Below are 20,591 nucleotides of genomic sequence, written 5' to 3'. Positions count from 1 at the left end.
ATATCTGACGTTGCTTCGCTTATAAGTTATGCATGGTTGTGTATTGAAAAGGTTGCATGGACGAATGAAGATGCAAAAACTGTTAGAATAATTAGAATTAGCCATTAAAAGATATTGACAGTAAGCTCTTTGAAGCCTGTGTTAGTATTGGTGACATAATTTTCATATTGGTTGGGTCATATGGGTTTCATATGGGTTTGGAGTATTAAGCAAAACCTTTCTAAACAAGTGAAAGTGTCATTGGATTAATTGCAGACTCACTCAGTAAAATCCCCAACCCGAATCTCCCAATGATTGCGGCTTCACAAAGCCAGGCACAAGTACTAGCGAGGCAGTCTGTAAAATGTGTGCTGTGTTATTCAACTGTGCTGCAGTACAGAGACATAACAGGAACATTGGTCACTGGTATAGTTATTTATAAACCGCAGTGTATATCTGAAGGTTGCTGTAAAATGGGTGAAGATTTGTTAGTTTCATTTGTTCCATGGCTCAGAAACCTTCATATCAAATGTACTAAGTAGGAACCTGGGTTGGTCACTGAGAAGGGACTTTATCAAGATAAAGATGGCTTCAAGATAAAGATGAAACAAATGGCTGTTATAACCCTGCTTTTCTGGACAAAATGCCATCATCCTGAAGGACAGTTACTGGCGGATTTGAGGAGCTTCATTGAAAACAGCATGACACACCACAGTTTTTTTGGAAGATTGTTTAAGATTGTGTTTTTAAAAAATATTTTAAGCATTTCTTTGGATTACATTTGGAGCTTAATATTCAGGCCCAGATGATCATGATGGAACTCCTGTAGCTCACAAGCCGTAATACAGGGAATTTCAGTTCTCTTCCAAAAAAGAAAGCCCATGCTGTCAGCACCTTTTCTGTCTAAAGTAATTCTCAAACATGATTTGATTTTCTTACAATTTGTTGCTCAGAGTACCTTTAGTGCTAGCCAAGGAGTCAGGGATATCGACCTTTTCTCTTGGACAACCTTATCTTGTTTCCCTCAGGTGAGTTGTCAAAAGGAGGGACAGATGTATATGGCTTTGCTGCTGCTTTGCTTTCCACCAGTTTTTGTGTGTTTTTGTTTGTCTGCTCGAAACCTTGTTAATTTACGGTTAATGTGCCGTCCCACCGATGCATGTTTATTTTTGTGAATTATGTGTTTAGGAAGATGCAGCATAATGTACATGGCTAACTAGACTATGTTGAATAAATGTGTGTCTGGTAATATTTCATTTTTTCGTTTCATAAGAATTTCATTCAAATTCTGATTTAGTATTTCACAAGTCATTGGCATGAGTTCATTTTGTTTTTATGGTCTTGTCTATAAAAGGAGCTGATCAGCATGCTTGCCACACAGTCAGCCCCACTCTCTAGTATGCCAAAGTCATTTTGTGTACACATTCAGTTAATCAGAAATGACATTTTAGAGTAACATCATACGTTTACATCAATACAAAGTACTTCTTAATGATATTTTTGTTGCAAATATGGTCATGGGTAGACACTAGTTACGGTACATTAAGTGTTGTAACTGATATGGCTCCTGCCTAAATGCTGACACTGCAATGAGATCCATTTTAAGTGCGGTAATGTAATGTACCTGTTGCTTTTGTGCTTCAGAGATTGACCTATCACCTTTGGTTTTGCAGGAGGCCAGGCCCCAGTCAGATGAGTGTATAAGGGAGACCAATGGCCGCCCCTCCCATGAAGCCCCCATGCGCAGTGTGGACAGGGCTGGCCTGGGTGGCGGACCAGGTCTTTATAAGGTAGTGAAGACGGGACCCTCGGGTCACAACATCAGAAGCTGCCCAAACCTTAGAGGTATCCCCATTGGGATGTTAGTACTGGGGAACAAAGTCAAGGCGGTAGGCGAGGTATGGACTCCCACCTGTGTTCTTTTGGCTGCTAGTAAATCACTACGTTGCCAGATTTCTTGCCTTATTTCCAGTGCTGCCGTCACTGTAATAGCAGTTTCCTTTTCTTCTTCGTGTCCTTTAAGATTTCCTTTTAAAGAAACAATACATTATAAGCTCTTGGTGTGGATGTGTGATCATTCTTTGAAATTCTTACACACAAAAGTAGAAGTAAAACCTGCATGGCTTCAGCTTTTGCTCCTGCTCTGAGTAAATAACATTCCAGTACAACTATTTGGAATCCTCAGTAAATAACGTGTGACAATACATGGACTCAAATCAATTAAGCATAAAAAGAAATCTGTTTACTGCAGTGTGCAGCTCAAAAACTAAAAGCCTGTAGATATTTCTAAAATGACCTTCTGTGGCCACTTGGAGTATTCCTTTCTTTAGCACATGCGAATGTTCTCCATGGTTTGCCGTTGAGGTGGTTGAATGTGCCTCTTCCTGCTCAGTCTTTCTAAAGGGTGTGGTGTGTCATGCTGTCCCAGAGTGCCCCTCTTCAAGTTTTTGTGACTACTGTGCACTTAGCACTGCTGCCCCCGTGTTTCCCTTCTATAATCACATGTCAAACAGAACAGCGTGCTCTGTGTTGAGTATTATATTAAGTGAATGGCACATCAGTTTCTTTAACATTTACTGCCAGTGTAATCATGATGCATTTTCTTGTAAATCATTATATACTTCACTGTGACAGCAATCTGTGCAATGGCCAGTGCTGACGCGTTGTGTGTGATGAGATAAATAATGTTGTTTGTTTATCAGGTGGTTAACCCAGAAGGAACATGGGTGCAGCTGGATAAGAACAGTGTGGTCGAGTTCTGTGAGAGCGATGAGGGAGAAGCCTGGTCCCTAGCAAGAGACCGAGGAGGAAACCAATATCTGCGCCACGATGAAGGTAAAATCACACCCGCAAACAAAACGTTGAGAAATAACTTTCTGTTCATGCTTTCAGAACAAGTCAGGACAGGCACTATAATAAACGGATCAAATTAAAGTATTGTCTTGTGGAAAGCTGATAATGTATGTCCATTTTTGGCTTTATTTTTCCTCCATCAGAGCAAGCTGTCCTAGAGCATGGTGCTCAGACTCCTCCCCCTAGCCCCTTCTCAGTGCAGGCTTTCAGCAGAACTATGGGCAGTGGGGCACAAGGCTTCGATTATGGCATCTCCAACAACAAAGGTGAGCTTAGATCACTTGAATGCAAGAAAAACCTAGGTCAGTAGGGAACACTGCCACATATACCGCACATTACATAGACAAACCAGCATTGCTCAAACCCACTATGTGTTACTTTGTGACCATCTGCCAACATTGTCTTCTTATAATACATTGCATTTCAGTATTAGCACACAGTTTGAAACCATTTCACTTTAATCAAACATTGGGCCTCATTTATCAAGCTGGATACAAACAAATTTACAGTAGGGGGAATGAGTATTGAACGCGTCAACATTTGTTTCAGTAAATATGTTTCCAATGAGGCTATTCACATGAAATTTTCACCACACATCAGTATTAACCCAAGAAATCTGCAAATATAATGAATTCACAACATTAAAGTCCATAAATAAAGTTATGTGTAATAAAGTGGAATGACGCAGGAAAAAAAATATTGAACACGCTAAGAAAAAGCAGTTTTCCAAGACAAGGTAAGGCAAGGAACCAGCTGAAATCCGTAAGTAGTTAGAAAGTAATTTTACCTCCTATCTATGCAAATTAATATCAGCAGGGTTAGTAAATTGATGGTCTATTAAAAGGCTTTTCGTTACCAAGGTGCCACACAATAAACATCTCATGATGGGTAAAAGCAAAGAGCTCTCCCAATACCTTCGCAACCTTATTGTTGTGAAGCATATTGATGGAATTGGATACAGACGTATTTCAAAACTTCTGAAGTTTTGGCTCCTGCTTGGTTGGAATGAAAACCTGCATCCACACTGGCCCTTTGCGGATAAGATTGGACAGCCCTGGTTTAGAAGAATGGGCCAAGATCACACCTGAATACTGCGGCCGATTAATTTCTTCATACAGGAAGCGTCTTGAAGCTGTCATTACAAATAAAGGCTTCCCCACTAAGTATTAAATAAATTTCAGTTAGTGTGTTCAATACTTTTTTCCTGTGTCATTCCTCTTTATTACACATAACTTTATTTATGGACTTTATGTGTGGATTTCTTGAGTTAATACTGATATCTGGTGAAAATTTCATGTGAATAGCCTCATTGGAAATTTACTGAATAAAATGTTGCATGTTCAATACTTATTTCCCCCCCTGTATTTGTAAACAATTCATTTAAGAAATATGGTATTAATGAAAATCCTAGTTAGTTAGTTAAAAAAATTCCTGAGTTTATGTAAATTTACATATAAAAAGACTCATCGATTTGATACTAATCGAGGCTTTAAATTGTACAATTGGTATAAGTGTTACTGCAATTTGTATGCTGATTACGCTGACAAGTTGAAATTGCTTATTTATTTCAATAGCGCACACAAATTCAATAAACTTCATTCACAAATTCAATGAAATTCAGTCATTTCATGTTAATGACTTGAAAGAAAGCAATCCAGAACAAATCCAAGACTAGCCATTCAGTTAGAACTAAATAAATGGCACTCTATATAAGGAGGAAGAGTTAATCTGTGCTTATGGAAGCTGATGTTCTGCAATGGATGAGCTGCATTGTTTAGGTAGTGCTCTTTTTCACGTTTTAGTCATTTTATCATTTCTCTGTTAGATTTGTCATTTGTGGAGTTGTATCTGCAACGTTGACACATATTTTAGTATGGTTTGGCCTACGAAAACATTTACAGCCTCCTTTACTAAAAAGGTTGATAAACGAGGCCAAAAATGTATTCATTTGACATGTATTCAGTTTCAGGTTTTGTGATTCTATTCTGTGTGATATTGGTCTAAACATTTTGCATCTTTCGTCTTTTCATCCGTTTTTGCATTTCACTGGAAACAGTACCACGTCTCATCAAAGTTGTACACATCAGTAATCTGGGCAATTGTGTGTTTGTTTGTTTTCCTACATCTGCATATTTACTATTTAGTAAAGTTTTGAGATTTACTTCAATTACAAAGGGATTTTTGGTTCTTGACTAGTCTAGCAACTACTGATACTAGAAATCTGTTGTCTAAGGTTTATAATGTACATGTAGTTGAGCATCAAAATGAGGCTAGGTCTTTTCCCTACGAGGCCCTGGATTAGTGTTTACTCCCTTGTTTAGGCAGCTTTAACTTTTATACATCAGCTGACCATTACCTACTATTGTCTATAATTAGTATGTTTTGTAATATCTAGCCTAGCTACTTTTAAACACTGAGGTGTGACATTCAGTTGTATTTGGGGAAAAATAGTTTAGATTCATTAATACATTCATTGTCTTAGCTTTTCTTTCTGTATTCTGCATGCTTATATGTTTACTGTGTGTCATGGCTAACATCAGTGCCAAATAATGTTGTCCTTGTATGCATGGGAAAGATTCTGTGTGCTACACACTTAGTCTGTCTGGTCCTACCAAGTTGTGCCCCACTTTTGCTCTCATTAGAGGACTTGGGTTAAAGCCTGAATCCTGCTGTGCTTTCTTCATTCACTGCTGCTGAGTGGTGCATCCATACACCTTTGCTGAGCAGCATGGTGTCTTATGGACCCTTCATCACTACCTTATGCACATTTATAATTACACTTCATGGTGAGATTTTTGTCAGCCAAAGTTAATCTAGCCTATGTCTGTAGTAACACTCTTCTTAAGTTTTCTTTGGATTCTTCTAACCATAACAGAACCAACAAGTATAAACCGACCATGATTTGTGCTCAACCTGGGAGTGATGAAAGAACAGCCAAGGCAATGTTGCCAAAGCCAGCACCTTACCTATGGCCTGATACATAAATAACTGAGGTGTGGATTTAAAAAAACAACAACAAACAAATAAAAAAATAAACCTGACTTACTGTCCCCAAAACCTTTACCTGTTCCCCCATAATTCAACTAATCCACTGACACCCCCTTTGTACTGCCAGTGAATGTGCCTGTGTCGGGCATTGATGAATCTTAATATTTTATATGGTTCCAATCGTAAAAGCTATAGTATTCCCATTGTCTTCCACATTACAGGTGACCGCCTGAGTGCCATACTGAATTCCATTCAGTCTGGGCCTTTCCTCCCAGCTCCCTCCATATTTGAGCAAGCCGCCAAACCTCCCTCTTCCCTTGTCCACAGTCCTTTTGTATTTGGACAATCCCTTTCCCAGCAGCCTCAGCCACAACCACAGCTTCTGAGTAAGTCTGGCCCTCTTTGACAGTGGTGGTGCTTGCTTGCACAGGTGCACAGGGCTTTGTATTTGTTTTTGTTATTTAATATTTCTGTTTTTCTTGAAATGTCTGTGCTCCTCTCAGGCTTAGGCTTCTTGCTTTTCTGCCTCTTTTCCATCATACTCGCTTGCTGTATATTTCAATAAGTGACATTTTTCTCCCTACTTGTCCTGTAGCCGTTTTGATTCTAGCAAGTCATGTACTAACACTTATATTTCTTTTGCTCCTCATTTTTAACTGCATTTACTCATCGTATATGCTACATTTCCTGGCCTTATCTCATTTTCCTTTGTCTGATTTATACCATTTACTTTCATGATTCACTTAATGTTTTAAAGGCAACTTTGAACAGGGCAAGATTGTACAAAAATGCTCGAATTGAGTTTCATTTAAAATGCCACTATTGAGTCTATTGTACAACAAGGACTTTTTTTTTTTTTTTTTTTTTTTTTTTTTTTTTTTTTAAAAGAGTATGTTTCCTAGCTGAGAAAAGTATTTATTTGGTGTGTGAATGTGTGTCTGCATTCATCTAGAGCTCTTCACCTAGCTAGTGTATGTGGAGTCACAGTCTAGGGATCAACTTCCAGTTATTGCATTAGTTATTGGTTATCTCTCCAATGGCTATATTCTTTCTCTCCCCTAGTGCTCCCTACTTCTTTTTGCATGCCTCTTTTTTTTTCTTTTCTTTTGCTCCTTTTTTTCTGACTTCCCTCTCTCCATCCATCTCTCCTTCTCTGATGTTTTCTTTGGTTGAAATCTTGTTGCTTACTCTCCTTGCAACTGTTTTCCGCTGTAGATGCTTCATCACGCAGCCTTGCTTCAAGTGAGCGTGTGCACAAAAGCAGTGTGGCTGGGCCTGGCACCGCTCTCTCATCTCTTGCTCTCAGACAAAAGGGTGGGTAAAGCATGCCTCCTTCTAGGAGCACCAGGAGACTTACTACCGACATGGGCTTCGTCTCATCCACTGCTTGATGCTCTATATAGTTTCCCTCTAGGTATGGATTGGAATATGTAGTACGTAGGCTCCGAGAGATTGACTACAGAACTTTGGCATAATGAAATCTGGCCGAGCAAATTGGAAGACTAAGGTTTCAGCGGTTTCTTTGTCATGTTCCCTGTGCATCATGACATGTACTTTAATTTTTTACCCCCATTTTTTTTCTCTTCGTCATGTAATTTCTGCTTTTCTTTTCACTTTTAATTTTCAGACATCATATTTATATTTAATGTTTTTTTTATTATTATTTCCTTCTCTAGACAACTGATTCTCAAAACTCTTGAACTTTTGTTGAAGGCTCATAAATTGAGTAATCATTAATCTGTTATGACATTCAGGTGAGAGAGGAAATGCGACAGCTCGGTCAATGTCTCCAGCAAGCAAGCAACATCAGGAAGGCCGCGCAACTAAAGCTGACAGCCGCTCCAACCGCACTGCTGACCAGGGCAAAATCAAGACCGTTGACAGCCTGACTGCCAGCGAGGCTCTTATCCTCAAATCAGACACAGGCAAATTACGCTCCGACTCGCACAGCCGCTCTCATTCACCCAACCACAACACCTTACAGGCCCTAAAGGCTGATGGGAAAAACTCGGGTCTCCGGTCTGAATCTCCAAATCCAGGTTCACGTTCTTCTTCACCCAAACAGAAGACTGTCATCTCAGGCAGGTCAAGTCCCTCTAGCAGCAGTTCCCCACGCTCCTCCTCTCCACATGATAAGAACCTGCCAATGAAAGTCTGTCCCTCCTCAAAGGCTCATCTAGACCCTCCTCGTGAGAGATCCAAATCTGACTCCTATACCCTGGACCCTGATGTCCTGAGAAAGAAAAAAATACCCCTGACAGAGCCACTGAGAGGCAGGTCTACTTCTCCCAAACAGAAGCATGCACTAAAGGAGGCTAAAGGGGGAAGCAGCAATTCTGAAAACTGCTCCCTGTCTCCTCATGTTGTCCAGGAGAGCCTCCACAGTGAAGTAGTAGAAGTATGCTCTTCCAGTGCCCTGTTGTCCAGCGATGAAGCCAATGATGAAAATGCAGAACTGCATAATGCCGAAGAGGGCTCGTCCAAAGTACACTTCAGCATTGGAAAGGCTCCTGTCAAGGAGGAATTAGAAAGCCGTTCCTCACCTAAAGTCAGCCGCAAAACCTCGAGCAGACATGTGCGCCCCAAAAAGGACAAATCAGGGCCACTCTTTAAGGGTGAGAATGTTCGTCATGCTGAGCCTGCCAAGCAGGCCATGTCACCTTCTGTGGCTGAATGTGCTCGTGCTGTTTTTGCAGCCTTCCTGTGGCATGAAGGCATTGTTCATGATGCCATGGCCTGCTCCTCCTTCCTAAAGTTCAACCCTGAACTGACCAAAGAGCATGCACCCATTCGCAACTCACTCAGCTGCCAGCAGAGCCTCGATGAGAAGGAAAGCAAGTTGAAAAACCGCCACTCACTTGAGATTTCCTCCGCTCTCAACATGTTTAATATCTCACCTCATGGCCCTGATATCTCCAAGATGGGCAGCATCAATAAGAACAAGGTTCTCTCCATGCTTAAAGAGCCACCCTTGCCTGAGAAGTGTGAGGATGGGAAAGGTGAGCAGGCCTCTTATGAGGTGACCAGCCACTCCACATTGAGATCAAAGTCTCTCCTGCCCCTCACTCTCCAACACCTTGTAGCTTTTTGGGAGGATATCTCTATGGCAACTATCAAAGCTGCCACACAGAACATGATCTTCCCCAGCCCTGGTTCTAGTGCCATCCTGAAAAAGAAGGAGAGTGAGAAAGACAGCAAGAAGGCAAAGAAGGAGAAGAAAAAGAAGGAGAAAGCAGAGGTTCGCCCCAGAGGGAACCTCTTTGGTGAAATGGCCCAACTGGCCATGGGAGGCCCGGAGAAAGACACGATCTGTGAGCTGTGTGGAGAGTCTCATCCCTACCCTGTTACATACCACATGAGGCAGGCCCACCCAGGTACATGGTTGACCATTTATTCAGTTGTATTTAGGTGCATTTAGTACATAATTGTTAGAAGCGTCGATTAGAGATGTGATGAATTTTATTCTCAATTATTTCAGGCTGTGGGCGTTATGCTGGAGGCCAAGGCTATAATAGCATCGGTCACTTCTGTGGGGGATGGGCTGGGAATTGTGGAGATGGCGGCGTAGGAGGGAGTACCTGGTATCTGGTTTGCGATCGCTGCAGAGAGAAGTACCTGAGAGAGAAACAAACCGCAGCTAGAGAGAAGGTAGAACTGTTTTCTCTCTCACACACACATTTGATATTTCACAATTACAGTTTGTTTTACGTTTATTCTCTTGGTTTTTAATTGTGAATTAATATGTACCTGTGTGTATTTGCTGTGTGGATCAGGTAAAGCAGTCCAGGAAAAAGCCTTTGCAAGTGAAAACTCCTCGAGCACTTCCCACTATGGAGGCGCACCAGGTGATCCGTGCCAATGCGCTGTTCCTGTTATCCCTGAGCAGTGCAGCCGAGCCAAGCCTGCTATGCCACCACCCACCCAAACCCTTCCACACAAACCTACCTAGCCTGAAGGAGGGCGTTTCTGAAGAGCTGCCAAATAAAATTGGCTGCCTGTATCTGCAGACCCTGGCTCGGTACATCCAGCACTATTATCTTCGCTTCTCTATTATCAGCCAGTCAGATAGATTTTCCGATTTTCTCTGTACCCTCACGCTTAATTTACAGACTTATTAAAAAAAATATATATATATATATATATATATATATATATATATATATAATGTTCCCTCTGTTTCAGTCAACATACAGAGAATTTTGGAGGCTACCAGGATGAAAACCTGTTCCAGGATGAGATGCGCTACCTGAGATCGACATCAGTCCCAGCTCCTTATATCTCTGTCACACCTGATGCTTGTCCCAACGTCTTTGAGGAACCGGAGAGTAACATGAAGTCCATGCCACCTAGGTAACGGCACATTTCTTCTTCATTGATGCTTTCTAAATATTCAGCCACGGTAATCATTTCACTGGTCGAGGCAGAGAAAAGTGTTTAAATCATGTATTGTTTTGGTAGCCTGGAGACAAGTCCCATCACAGACAGTGACACAGCCAAACGGACCGTGTTCCAGCGCTCTTACTCCGTGGTCGCTTCTGAGTATGACAAACAGCATTCATCTTCTCCAGCCCGAGTGAAAGCAGTGCCTAGACGGAGAGTACACAGTGGGGATGCAGGTACTCCTTCTACTTACTGCCACATCTATAGGACATGTTCATATAAGAACGCGACTCAGACGAAATACAACATAAAACAAAGGCAACCTGAGTAAACGCACAATACTTTTTATTTATTTCCTTTTTTTTTTATTGAAGCAAAGAGTTATCCTTCACCTATCACCAATGTGAAAAACTATTTGCCCCCTTAAACATAAAATCTGGTTGTGTCTCCTTTAGCAGCAATAACTGCAACCAAATGCTTCCGATAACTGGAGACCAGTCTTTCACTTCCTTCTAGGATTAGGACTAGGTCTTGCTGCATAATTCAGTTGCCCTTGAGTTTCAACTCACGGACTGAAGACCGGACATTCTCCTTTAGGATCTTCTGGTAGAGGGCAGAATTTATTTTTCCCTCAGTTATTGCAAGTTGCGCAGGCCCTGAAGCAGCAAAGCATCCCCACACCATCACCGTGCTTGACCGTAGGTGTCATGTTCTTTTTTTTTTTAATGGAATTCTGTGTTTGGTTTAAGCCAGAAGTAACGGGACACCTGTCTTCCAAACAGTTCAATTTTTGACTCATCAGTCCACAGAACATTCTCCCAAAAGGTTTGAGGATCATCAAGGTGTGTTTTGGCAAAATTCAGATGCGCCTTAATGTTCTTCTGGGTTAGCAGTGGTTTTCACCTCACCACTCTTCCATTGATGCCATTTTTACCCAGTGTCTTTCTGATAGTGGAGTCATGAACAGTTACTTTTATTGATGCAAGAGAGCCCTATAGTTCCTTTGTTGATATCCTTTGCTCTTTTGTGACTTCCTGGATGAGTTGTTGCTGTGCTCTTGGAGGATATTTGGAAGGTTGGCCACTTCTGGGAAGGTTCACTACAGTGTAGAGTTTTTCCATTTGGAGATAGTTGCTCTCACTGTGGTTCTTTGGAGTCCCAAAGCCTTTGAAATAGCTTTGTAACCCTTCCCAGACTGATGTATTTCAATCACCTTCTTCCTAATAATTTATGGAATTTCTTTCAGTTTTGGCAGTGTGTTACTGGGTAAGATCTTTTAACCAACTTCATGCTGTTGAAAAAGTTCTATTTAAGTGTTGATTTGATTGAACAGGGTTTGCAGTAATCAGGTCTGGTTGCGTGTAGTCCAGCTGAACCACATTATGAATGCAATTTCATAGATTTGGGGAATTAGTGACTACAGGGGCTAATACATTTTCATACAGGCCCAGATGATATTGTATAACTTTTTTTGCTTCAGTAAATAACATTATCATTTAAAAACTATATTTTGTGTTTACTCAAGTTGCCTTTGTTCTATCTGAGATTTTGTTTTAATTTCCGAAATAATTTAGTATGAGAGATGAACAAAAACAGAAGAAATGTCACAGCACTGTATTATGTGCTACCAGTGCCTAATTCATGACTGACATCTAGGACTGTTTGCACTTAGCTCCAGTTTGTTATTGATTAAATAAAAACAAAATTTCTCAATTGACTAATATTATTTATGTACTTAGATTTTATGATGTTTGGAGGGGGACTTCTTCGTTTTTTTTAATGAAAAATTTCAAAAATTACACTTTTGACTGACAGTGTACATTAAAGTGTCATCAAATACCATTTGGTGTAAAAAGTTTTGTGAATGCTTTTTAGTTTGTGATCACCTTTTTTGTTAGTAGACATTTATGGATCGCTGAATTCTGATTCACGTTCTATAAATATCAGTCTTGATGCACAAGATGTTACATGTATTTTTGTTCTCCATAGAAGTGGGCTCCTCCCTCCTGAGACACCCCTCTCCCGAGCTATCTCGACTGATCTCAGCACATGGCTCCCTGAGTAAAGGGGAAAGGAATTTCCAGTGGCCTGTGCTGGCCTTTGTCATTCAGCACCATGATTTAGAGGGTCTTGAGGTGGCCATGAAGCATGCTCTGCGCAAATCGGCTTGCAGAGTGTTTGCTATGGAGGTTAGTGATGATTGGTTAGACATGTAACTAAAATGTACAGTGGATATAAAAAGTCTACATGCCTCTGTTAAAGTATCAGGTTTCTGCGAAGTAAAAAAAAAAAAAAAAAAAAAAAACCTGATCTGACATGATTTATTTTGGGTTTAACAGAGGACTGTCGATCTACTATATTGTAATATTAATTGTATGATGCAGTTAAATAGAATTCCTAATAAAGACTCTGTTTTCTCATTAGGCATTTAATTGGCTGCTGTGCAACGTGATTCAAACCACCTCTCTCCATGATATCCTCTGGCATTTTGTGGCTTCTCTAACTCCATCACCATGTGAGCCTGAGGAGGAAGAAGAGGATGAAAACAAAGGCAATAAAGACACTGTGGAGCAGGTCAGGCTGCAAAGCACAAATGTCAGTAGCTCCTTAGAGTTCACTTGCACTTACGTGTTTTTTTCCAGCATAGAGTAGAATTTTCCTACAGTTTGAATGCTGCCTGATCTGTTTCACTGCAGGAGAAAGATTTGGGTGTGTGTGAGCATCCTCTCTCTGACATAGTCATCGCTGGAGAGGCAGCTCACCCTCTCCCCCACACCTTCCACAGACTTCTCCAGACCATCTCTGACCTGATGATGTCACTACCTAGTGGCAGTTCTCTTCAACAAATGGCCCTCAGGTGAGTGAGCCACTCCAATATACTGTTACACAGTCACCTATTTTTATGATGTGTGACTAAACTCCCTGAAACTTCACATAGGTGCTGGAGTCTCAAATTCAAACAGTCGGACCATCAGTTTCTGCACCAGAGTAATGTGTTCCATCACATCAACAACATCCTGTCCAAATCAGACGATGGAGACAGTGAAGAGAGCTTTAACATCAGCGTGCAGTCAGGATATGAAGCCATTAGTCAGGTTGTAACAAAACAACTTTTTTTTTGTAATATTATTTCAATATATTCTCAGGTTCTTGAAACATGTATGCTTTTTGCATTTCTGCAGAACCAAGTGTGTTTGTATGTAATACCTTCAAGATTTGTGTTTATGTAATATATAACATGAAGTGAACAAGGTGTTGTATTTTCAACACAAAGTTTCATACAATAATATAATAATAATAATAATAATACAATTATAATAATCCAGTAATTAATCTAATACTATTTACATTCTACATGTAGTAACCTATTTCTCTGAATGTAGGAGTTGTGTATGGTAACCTGTTTGAAGGACTTGACCAGTGTGATGGACATGAAAACATCCAGCCGGCCCGCTATGATTGGCAGCCTGACAGATGGTTCTACCGAGACATTTTGGGAGTCAGGGGATGAGGACAAGAACAAGACAAAGAGCATCACCATCAGCTGTGTGAAAGGCATCAATGCCACTTATGTGTCTGTGCATGTGGACAACTCACGTGACATTGGAGTGAGTTGGGACTGGAGAGTGTTCATAGTTATTATCAGCATATAGATAATAAATTAATCAGTTTTGTAAAGGAGATATATATATATATATATATAAAATGTGTGTGAGTATAAAATATATTGTCTGCTCTTTTCAATTCCTTTAGAACAAAGTCACATCAATTACCTTTCTATGTGGAAAGGCAGTGGAAGACCTCTGCAGAATCAAGCAGGTAAATATGATATCCGCCTACACATTTGAAACCTTCCTGGTGCAGACATCTTTCACTATTTTGGAAGGAATCTACTGTTAAATGACTTCCACCAAGGTCATAAACTATTTCTCTAATTCTGTGACTGAAGAGATAACCAAGGCGGTCATCTCGTATCGTTATGGCTTTAGTGATAGCGAAGCTTCATGTGAAAGCCTGTCTGATATCTGATGGTTTTTGAAGGCCTCTTTATTCAGGTGAATCTTTGTTGTGTCAGGTTGATCTGGACTCGAGGCACATGGGCTGGGTGACCAGCGAGCTACCTGGCGGGGACCACCACATGATCAAGATTGAGATGAAGGGTCCTGAGAACACACTGAGGGTGAGGCAGGTGAAAGTGCTTGGCTGGAAGGAGGGTGAGACCATCAAGATAGCAGGGCAGATCTCAGCCAGCATGGCCCAGCAGAAGAACTGCGAAGCAGAAACTCTTCGTGTGTTCCGCCTTATCACCTCGCAGGTTAGTGAGATTCTGCTTAGATATACTGTATTGTTTGGCTAAATTGATGCGTCAAGCAAATCTGCACCCGGACTTAAAATGGGTCAGTATATTATACTGAGGGCAATGTTGTCGTGTAGGTGTTTGGAAAGCTGATTTGTGGGGATGCAGAGCCTACTCCAGAGCAGGAGGAGAAGAACCTGCTGTCGTCTCCAGAGGGTGAAGACAAGGTAAGCATCAAAGTTTGCCATAACCCTAGGCAATGGACATTTAAGATTTGTGTTAAACAAACAGCAAGGTTGTGTTTGTTAATGATTTTCTGTTACTGTCATTCTTAGGCACCATCTGACGCTGATTTAAAGGAACACATGGTTGGGATCATATTCAGCAGGAGCAAGCTCACCAATTTGCAGAAACAGGTAAGTCATGATGACAGATGAGTCCTAAGCCTGTTGTACACTGTTTCATCTATGGTCACACAGAAAATGTTTCTCGTTACTTGCTAGCTACAAACAGTACATTTAAATAATATTTATTCAATATGGGATACTCAAGGCCTACAACTCATCAGAATGTGGGCTGTATTTTAGCTAGTAGATCAACTGCCCCAGTATATGTGAATGGGCTACCTGCAGAATAAAAGAAGAATAAAATCTGGTTGCACAAGAATAAAATCTGGTTGGACCTATCAGCATTATTTGATTGTATACAGTGGTAGATAGTGATAAATCCCTCACACTTCTCATGCATGACTCTTGTGAGTTGCATCCAGTCTGAACTAAAAGGCATTGTGAAACAGTTGTGGCCAGACACACATTCTAAATGATTTCTTTTGTAAAATGGGCCTTTCGTCTAGTAAGACAAAATGCTAAATCTCTTTTGCTTTGTTTGGCTATGTCTTTAGGTATGCGCACATATTGTGCAAGCAATTCGCATGGAGGCTACACGTGTGCGTGAGGAGTGGGAGCATGCCATTTCTAGTAAGGAGAATGCCAACTCGCAGCCCAGTGATGATGACGCCTCCTCAGATGCATACTGTTTTGAATTGCTGTCAATGGTCCTAGCCTTGAGTGGCTCCAATGTAGGCAGACAGTACTTGGCCCAGCAACTCACCCTGCTACAAGATCTGTTCTCCCTACTCCATACAGCCTCACCACGCGTCCAAAGACAGGTGTGTGTGTGTGTGTGTGTGTGTGTGTGTGTGTGTGTGTGTGTGAGAACATGGTACAGTAGAATATGCATGCGTGTTCCTTTCTCCCACACAGCACTGAAGCAAGCCATTGCTAGCATTCTGACTAATCGTTGCTTTCAATCACCCAGGTGACCTCACTGCTCAGACGTGTCCTTCCTGAGGTAACTCCTGTGCGCTTGGCCAGTGTAATTGGGGTGAAGGCTTTGCCACCAGCAGATATCAGTGACATCATCCACTCAACAGAGAAGGGTGACTGGAACAAGCTGGGTATTCTGGACATGTTTCTGGGATGCATTGCCAAAGCCCTTACAGTACAACTCAAGGCCAAGGGCACCACCATTGCTGGCATAGCAGGCATGGCAGCAGCCAAAGGTGTCACAACCGTTACATTGCCCATGATTTTCAACTCAAGGTTAGCCTGCTATGGTAAATCTGAAAGACATAAAAATATTAATTGATTCATGCTTCAGTAAGCTCAGTGTTCCTTTTCCTTTCTGTTTGTGAGTAGTTACATCCGGCGAGGTGAGAGTCACTGGTGGATGAAGGGCTCAACACCACCTCAGATTGCTGAGATCATCATTAAGCTGGTTAAGGACATGGCTGCTGTAAGAACTCCCTAAAATTATTCAGTCTCAGTTCCAGTCTGTGATTATATTGGTTGTATGCTCATCAGTCATACTTAATGCTCCCTAGGGTCATCTCTCAGATGCCTGGTCCAGAGTAACCAAGAACGCCATTGCTGAGACCATTATTGCTCTCACTAAGATGGAGGAGGAGCACCGCTCCCCAGTGCGCTGCATTGCTACCACACGGGTATGACTAAGCCTTTGATTTTTCATCACAAACCAGGTTACTGAGTCATCAGGCACGGGCTTAAAGGCGCTCTCTAGCTCACTGCTCATATGTCCTGAAAAACAGCATTTCCAAATTAAAAGCTCCATAGGTTTTCTTGTAAATGATTTACTGCACATTATAGAGCTGAGTACTAAATATGATACATACCTGGTGTATTGTTTCTGCACAGCTCTGGCTGGCTCTTGCCTCTCTATGTGTGCTGGATCAAGACCATGTGGACCGGCTGTCCTCAGGCCGCTGGATGGGCAAAGATGGCCAGCAGAAACAGATGGTAAAGCACACTGTGTTTTAACAGCCTTCAGAGGTGCAGTGAAGACGACAAAAAAACACAGATCCTGTTTACTGATAAAACACTCTCCAATCCTTTTGTCCCCCCACAGCCTATGTGTGACAATCATGACGATGGTGAGACTGCAGCCATCATCCTGTGTAATGTGTGTGGAAACCTGTGCACTGACTGTGACCGTTTCCTTCATCTGCATCGCCGCACCCGCTCCCACCAGAGACAGGTACACTGCCGTTTACATGACTGGGACAAATAACAAGAAGCAGAATCAGTGTAATCGAGTAGGAGGTCAGACAAATTGATTCTAAATCCATAGAAATTCCACTACTCGAGACCAATTTTATGAGATTTCATACAGATCACTAATAATCTGTCTGTCTTTTTTTTCTTTTTTTTTCTTTCTTATAATTGAATCATGTAATGGTGATTTTAATTTTACCATGATAATAGCAAATTACAACTATGAAGTTTAGCAACAAAAAAAATCATTTGAATCATTAAGTAAAGGCATGACAAACTTGACATTTGTTAGGTGGAGCTTCAGAGCTGAAGACATCATTGTGCATCCCCAAAATAAAAATATTCAAATTTGAAACGTGCACTGAGAGAGGCATGTTACAAAATGGTTTAATGAGGTAAATAATTGTTGGAGCATCTTCATTTTAATCCTGAGAGACATTTTGAGGATAGTTAAAACACACTTGCAGTCAGGGTAACTGCTAAATGAAGTGTTAAGTGCTGCATTCTTCATACTTGTCCTAACAGGTTTGACTAGAAATTGCATTGCTCTGAATCTCAAAGGCATATAAGTGAACAGCAAAATCCTGATCAATGGGAAGCAGCTCAGTTTCATGAAAAAAAATTAATAAATAAATACAGCCGGGGAGTCCATTCAGTCTGATGAGATGCATTCTGAGATCACATTCCTGACATTGTAGTGTTACGTTTGTACGCAACTTCTGGGCTTTGCTTGTCTATGACGGCGATTAAAAAAACTGACAAATGTGTCACATTAAAAAAATATATATATGATGCAAAATTACAGGTTATGGTTTTTTTTTTTGGGAAAATGAAAAAACCTTAAATACAAATCTCAAAAATTCACATTTTGGAAATACAGATTTTATGTAAATTAGGCCAAATGTAAAGCATCTGGCATTCCTAGGGAAAAGTAGATATTTTCAGAGAGACCATAGGATTTAACCAGTCATAGCTGTTTGGCACACTTGTGTCCATGAATTGAAGAGACATGGAGTGAGTCAAAATGGAAGATGCAAACTGACAAATTGCTATTAAGAAGCTAACTTTGATCACTGTAACGATCGCCAACAAGCCAACATTACGCTGGGCATATACTAGCAAGTTGGAAACTTGGAAGGAAAACTATGGCAAAAATGCTTTGCAGAGAAAAAAAAAAAATTTTATTTAATGTGACCTGTAAAGCTCTATGCTCCACGGTCTATCATGTAAACGCTGTACGTGTAGCAACCATTTGTTAGCTGCTAACAACAAACACACACAGAGTTTCATGCCATGTTCACTCACTTGTTTTTCACATAAATGTCTGCTCATACGAGTGAAACTGGACTGTACCATTTGTGTCGATACTTTATAGACTAGCAACATGTTGTATAGCATTGTTGTTGACAACAATTCACATGTTTAGCAGGTTTATTTGATATTAATTATGTATTAAATATTTTTAATGGTGTAAACCTGCCCACTCACACATACCTTTATTGATCATCCTTTCCTGGAGTTACACTGTGTGAGTTCTTACGTGTCACTTAACGTTTGTGAGATTATGTTGATCAAATTATTTGCAGGTGTTTAAGGAAGAAGAAGAAGCCATTAAGGTTGACCTCCATGAAGGCTGTGGCAGAACTAAACTCTTCTGGCTTATGGCACTGGCTGACTCGAAGACCATGAAGGCCATGGTGGAGTTCAGAGAGCACACAGGTAACCTCTCTTGCTATATTTATAGAAATTGTTTGACTAAAAGTGTGTCCATTTCTTATTATTCATGGACATTCCTTTGGTCCAATCTTGTGGCCGTAACTGACCGTCTAATGTGTTTCAGGTAAACCTGCTTCAAGCAGTTCAGATGCCTGCCGCTTTTGTGGCACCAGGAATGGCACCGAGTTGTCTGCAGTGGGGAGTGTGTGCTCAGACCCAGACTGTCAGGTAAGAATCAGAGCACTTCTCAGAAGATAACGAATGCACATTGCCGTGCTGGACTGTCAAACGCAATTAACAGCAAATCAACTGCAATAGCAACATGACCACAGTTTGTCTGTGTTCGTGTGTGTGTAGGAGTATGCAAAACTGGCCTGCAGTAAGACTCATGCGTGTGGTCACCCTTGTGGCGGGGTAAAGAATGAGGAGCTGTGTTTGCCCTGCCTGCACGGCTGTGACAAGAACACTGGTTGTCTGAAACAGGACGCTGATGACATGTGCATGATCTGTTTCACTGAGGCTCTGTCTGCTGCCCCTGCCATCCAGGTACTACACTATAGGTCAAGCAGTTAATTCAGTATTCAGATTGAAAAGTGGACACTATGTATGACCTCCCTCCCTTTCTGTCTTTATTCTCAGCTGGACTGCAGTCATGTGTTCCATCTTCAGTGCACACGCAGAGTCCTAGAAAACCGCTGGCTGGGCCCCAGGATAACCTTTGGCTTCATGTCCTGTCCTATCTGTAAGGTATGTAATCACACGGTTTGTATGAAGAGCAAATTGTCTTATATGATGGTGTACTTTACTCATTCTCACCACTTGTTGCATGTTTTCTGTTCCTAGAACAAAATTAACCACTCTGTGATCAAAGATCTGCTGGATCCAATTAAAGAGCTTTATGAAGACGTGAGAAGAAAAGCTTTAATGAGACTGGAATATGAAGGGCTGCACAAGAGTGAAGCCATCACCATGCACGGGGCTCGCTTTTACAATGACCCTGCTGGATTTGCTATGAATAGATACGCTTACTATGTTTGCTACAAGTGCAAAAAGGTTCGATTCACAAGATTTGTTTTGTAGGTTACAATATAAATATAGAAACATAAATATTTTAATGAAAAAATGTCTCTTTCGTTTGATGTTTCTTGTTGTCAATGAATGGATATTTAATTCAACAACACAGCAAAATGCAATAGACAGATGATGAGAAAAGTATAACAGAGGTACCTTATTTCAAGTTAGAAAACAGAATAATGTTGTGTGAGGTGCAGCAGAACAGATCTTCAAGTTCATAAGTTGTATTCACGTTCATATTTTTCAGTGTGGAACATCACCCCCCCCCACTGAGGGTGGCTCAGAATGTGATCTGTTGATTTTTCTGCAGGCTTATTTCGGGGGAGAGGCCCGTTGTGACGCAGAGGCAGGACAGGGAGATGACTATGACCCCAGTGAGCTTATCTGTGGTGCATGCTCAGATGTGTCCAGGGCACAGGTAAATAAAAAAAATTCTGAAAATTTTCATATAGAAGTGTGTCTACATGCACTGTACACTGAGGGTGGAGAGCAGCTGTGAAGAAACTTGTATTAAGAAAATTCCTTAATTTTCTTTTTACATTTGCAGATGTGCTCCAAACATGGAACGGACTTCCTTGAGTACAAATGCCGTTACTGCTGCTCTGTCGCTGTGTTTTTCTGCTTTGGGACCACACATTTCTGCAATGCCTGTCATGATGACTTCCAGAGAATGACCAGTATCCCCAAAGAAGAGCTGCCTCATTGTCCTGCTGGTAAATTGCAATTCCTTTAAA

General features: G+C 41.1%; 1 protein-coding gene across 11 annotated transcripts in view; it reads left to right on the top strand.

Annotated features, from left to right (window-relative positions):
* mycbp2 (MYC binding protein 2) overlaps positions 1–20,591 on the top strand; it is a 69,989-nt gene that overhangs the window by 48,163 nt on the left and 1,235 nt on the right. For 4 of the 11 annotated variants that reach the window (XM_053626871.1, XM_053626867.1, XM_053626865.1 and 1 more), the window contains 31 exons: positions 1,653–1,877; positions 2,682–2,814; positions 2,976–3,098; positions 6,042–6,206; positions 7,575–9,194; positions 9,299–9,468; positions 9,594–9,838; positions 10,003–10,170; positions 10,279–10,436; positions 12,190–12,389; positions 12,625–12,774; positions 12,897–13,057; positions 13,139–13,295; positions 13,584–13,808; positions 13,954–14,019; positions 14,276–14,515; positions 14,635–14,724; positions 14,833–14,913; positions 15,399–15,665; positions 15,815–16,098; positions 16,195–16,291; positions 16,380–16,499; positions 16,711–16,812; positions 16,922–17,050; positions 18,654–18,786; positions 18,908–19,011; positions 19,141–19,329; positions 19,423–19,530; positions 19,627–19,836; positions 20,168–20,275; positions 20,405–20,570. In XM_053626871.1, coding sequence (XP_053482846.1) covers positions 1,653–1,877; positions 2,682–2,814; positions 2,976–3,098; positions 6,042–6,206; positions 7,575–9,194; positions 9,299–9,468; positions 9,594–9,838; positions 10,003–10,170; positions 10,279–10,436; positions 12,190–12,389; positions 12,625–12,774; positions 12,897–13,057; positions 13,139–13,295; positions 13,584–13,808; positions 13,954–14,019; positions 14,276–14,515; positions 14,635–14,724; positions 14,833–14,913; positions 15,399–15,665; positions 15,815–16,098; positions 16,195–16,291; positions 16,380–16,499; positions 16,711–16,812; positions 16,922–17,050; positions 18,654–18,786; positions 18,908–19,011; positions 19,141–19,329; positions 19,423–19,530; positions 19,627–19,836; positions 20,168–20,275; positions 20,405–20,570 — 6,394 coding nt within the window. Of the gene's footprint in view, positions 1–1,652; positions 1,878–2,681; positions 2,815–2,975; positions 3,099–6,041; positions 6,207–7,574; positions 9,195–9,298; positions 9,469–9,593; positions 9,839–10,002; positions 10,171–10,278; positions 10,437–12,189; positions 12,390–12,624; positions 12,796–12,896; positions 13,058–13,138; positions 13,296–13,583; positions 13,809–13,953; positions 14,020–14,275; positions 14,516–14,634; positions 14,725–14,832; positions 14,914–15,398; positions 15,666–15,814; positions 16,099–16,194; positions 16,292–16,379; positions 16,500–16,710; positions 16,813–16,921; positions 17,051–18,653; positions 18,787–18,907; positions 19,012–19,140; positions 19,330–19,422; positions 19,531–19,626; positions 19,837–20,167; positions 20,276–20,404; positions 20,571–20,591 lie in introns of all 11 variants that reach the window. The other 7 variants (XM_053626872.1, XM_053626875.1, XM_053626866.1 and 4 more) reach the window with 6 other exon arrangements.

Source organism: Ictalurus furcatus, chromosome 6 (assembly GCF_023375685.1).
Source record: "Ictalurus furcatus strain D&B chromosome 6, Billie_1.0, whole genome shotgun sequence".
Classification (NCBI taxonomy): domain Eukaryota; kingdom Metazoa; phylum Chordata; class Actinopteri; order Siluriformes; family Ictaluridae; genus Ictalurus; species Ictalurus furcatus.
The sequence above is the reverse complement of the archived record's forward strand: the minus strand, read 5'-3'. Positions and strand labels throughout refer to the sequence as shown.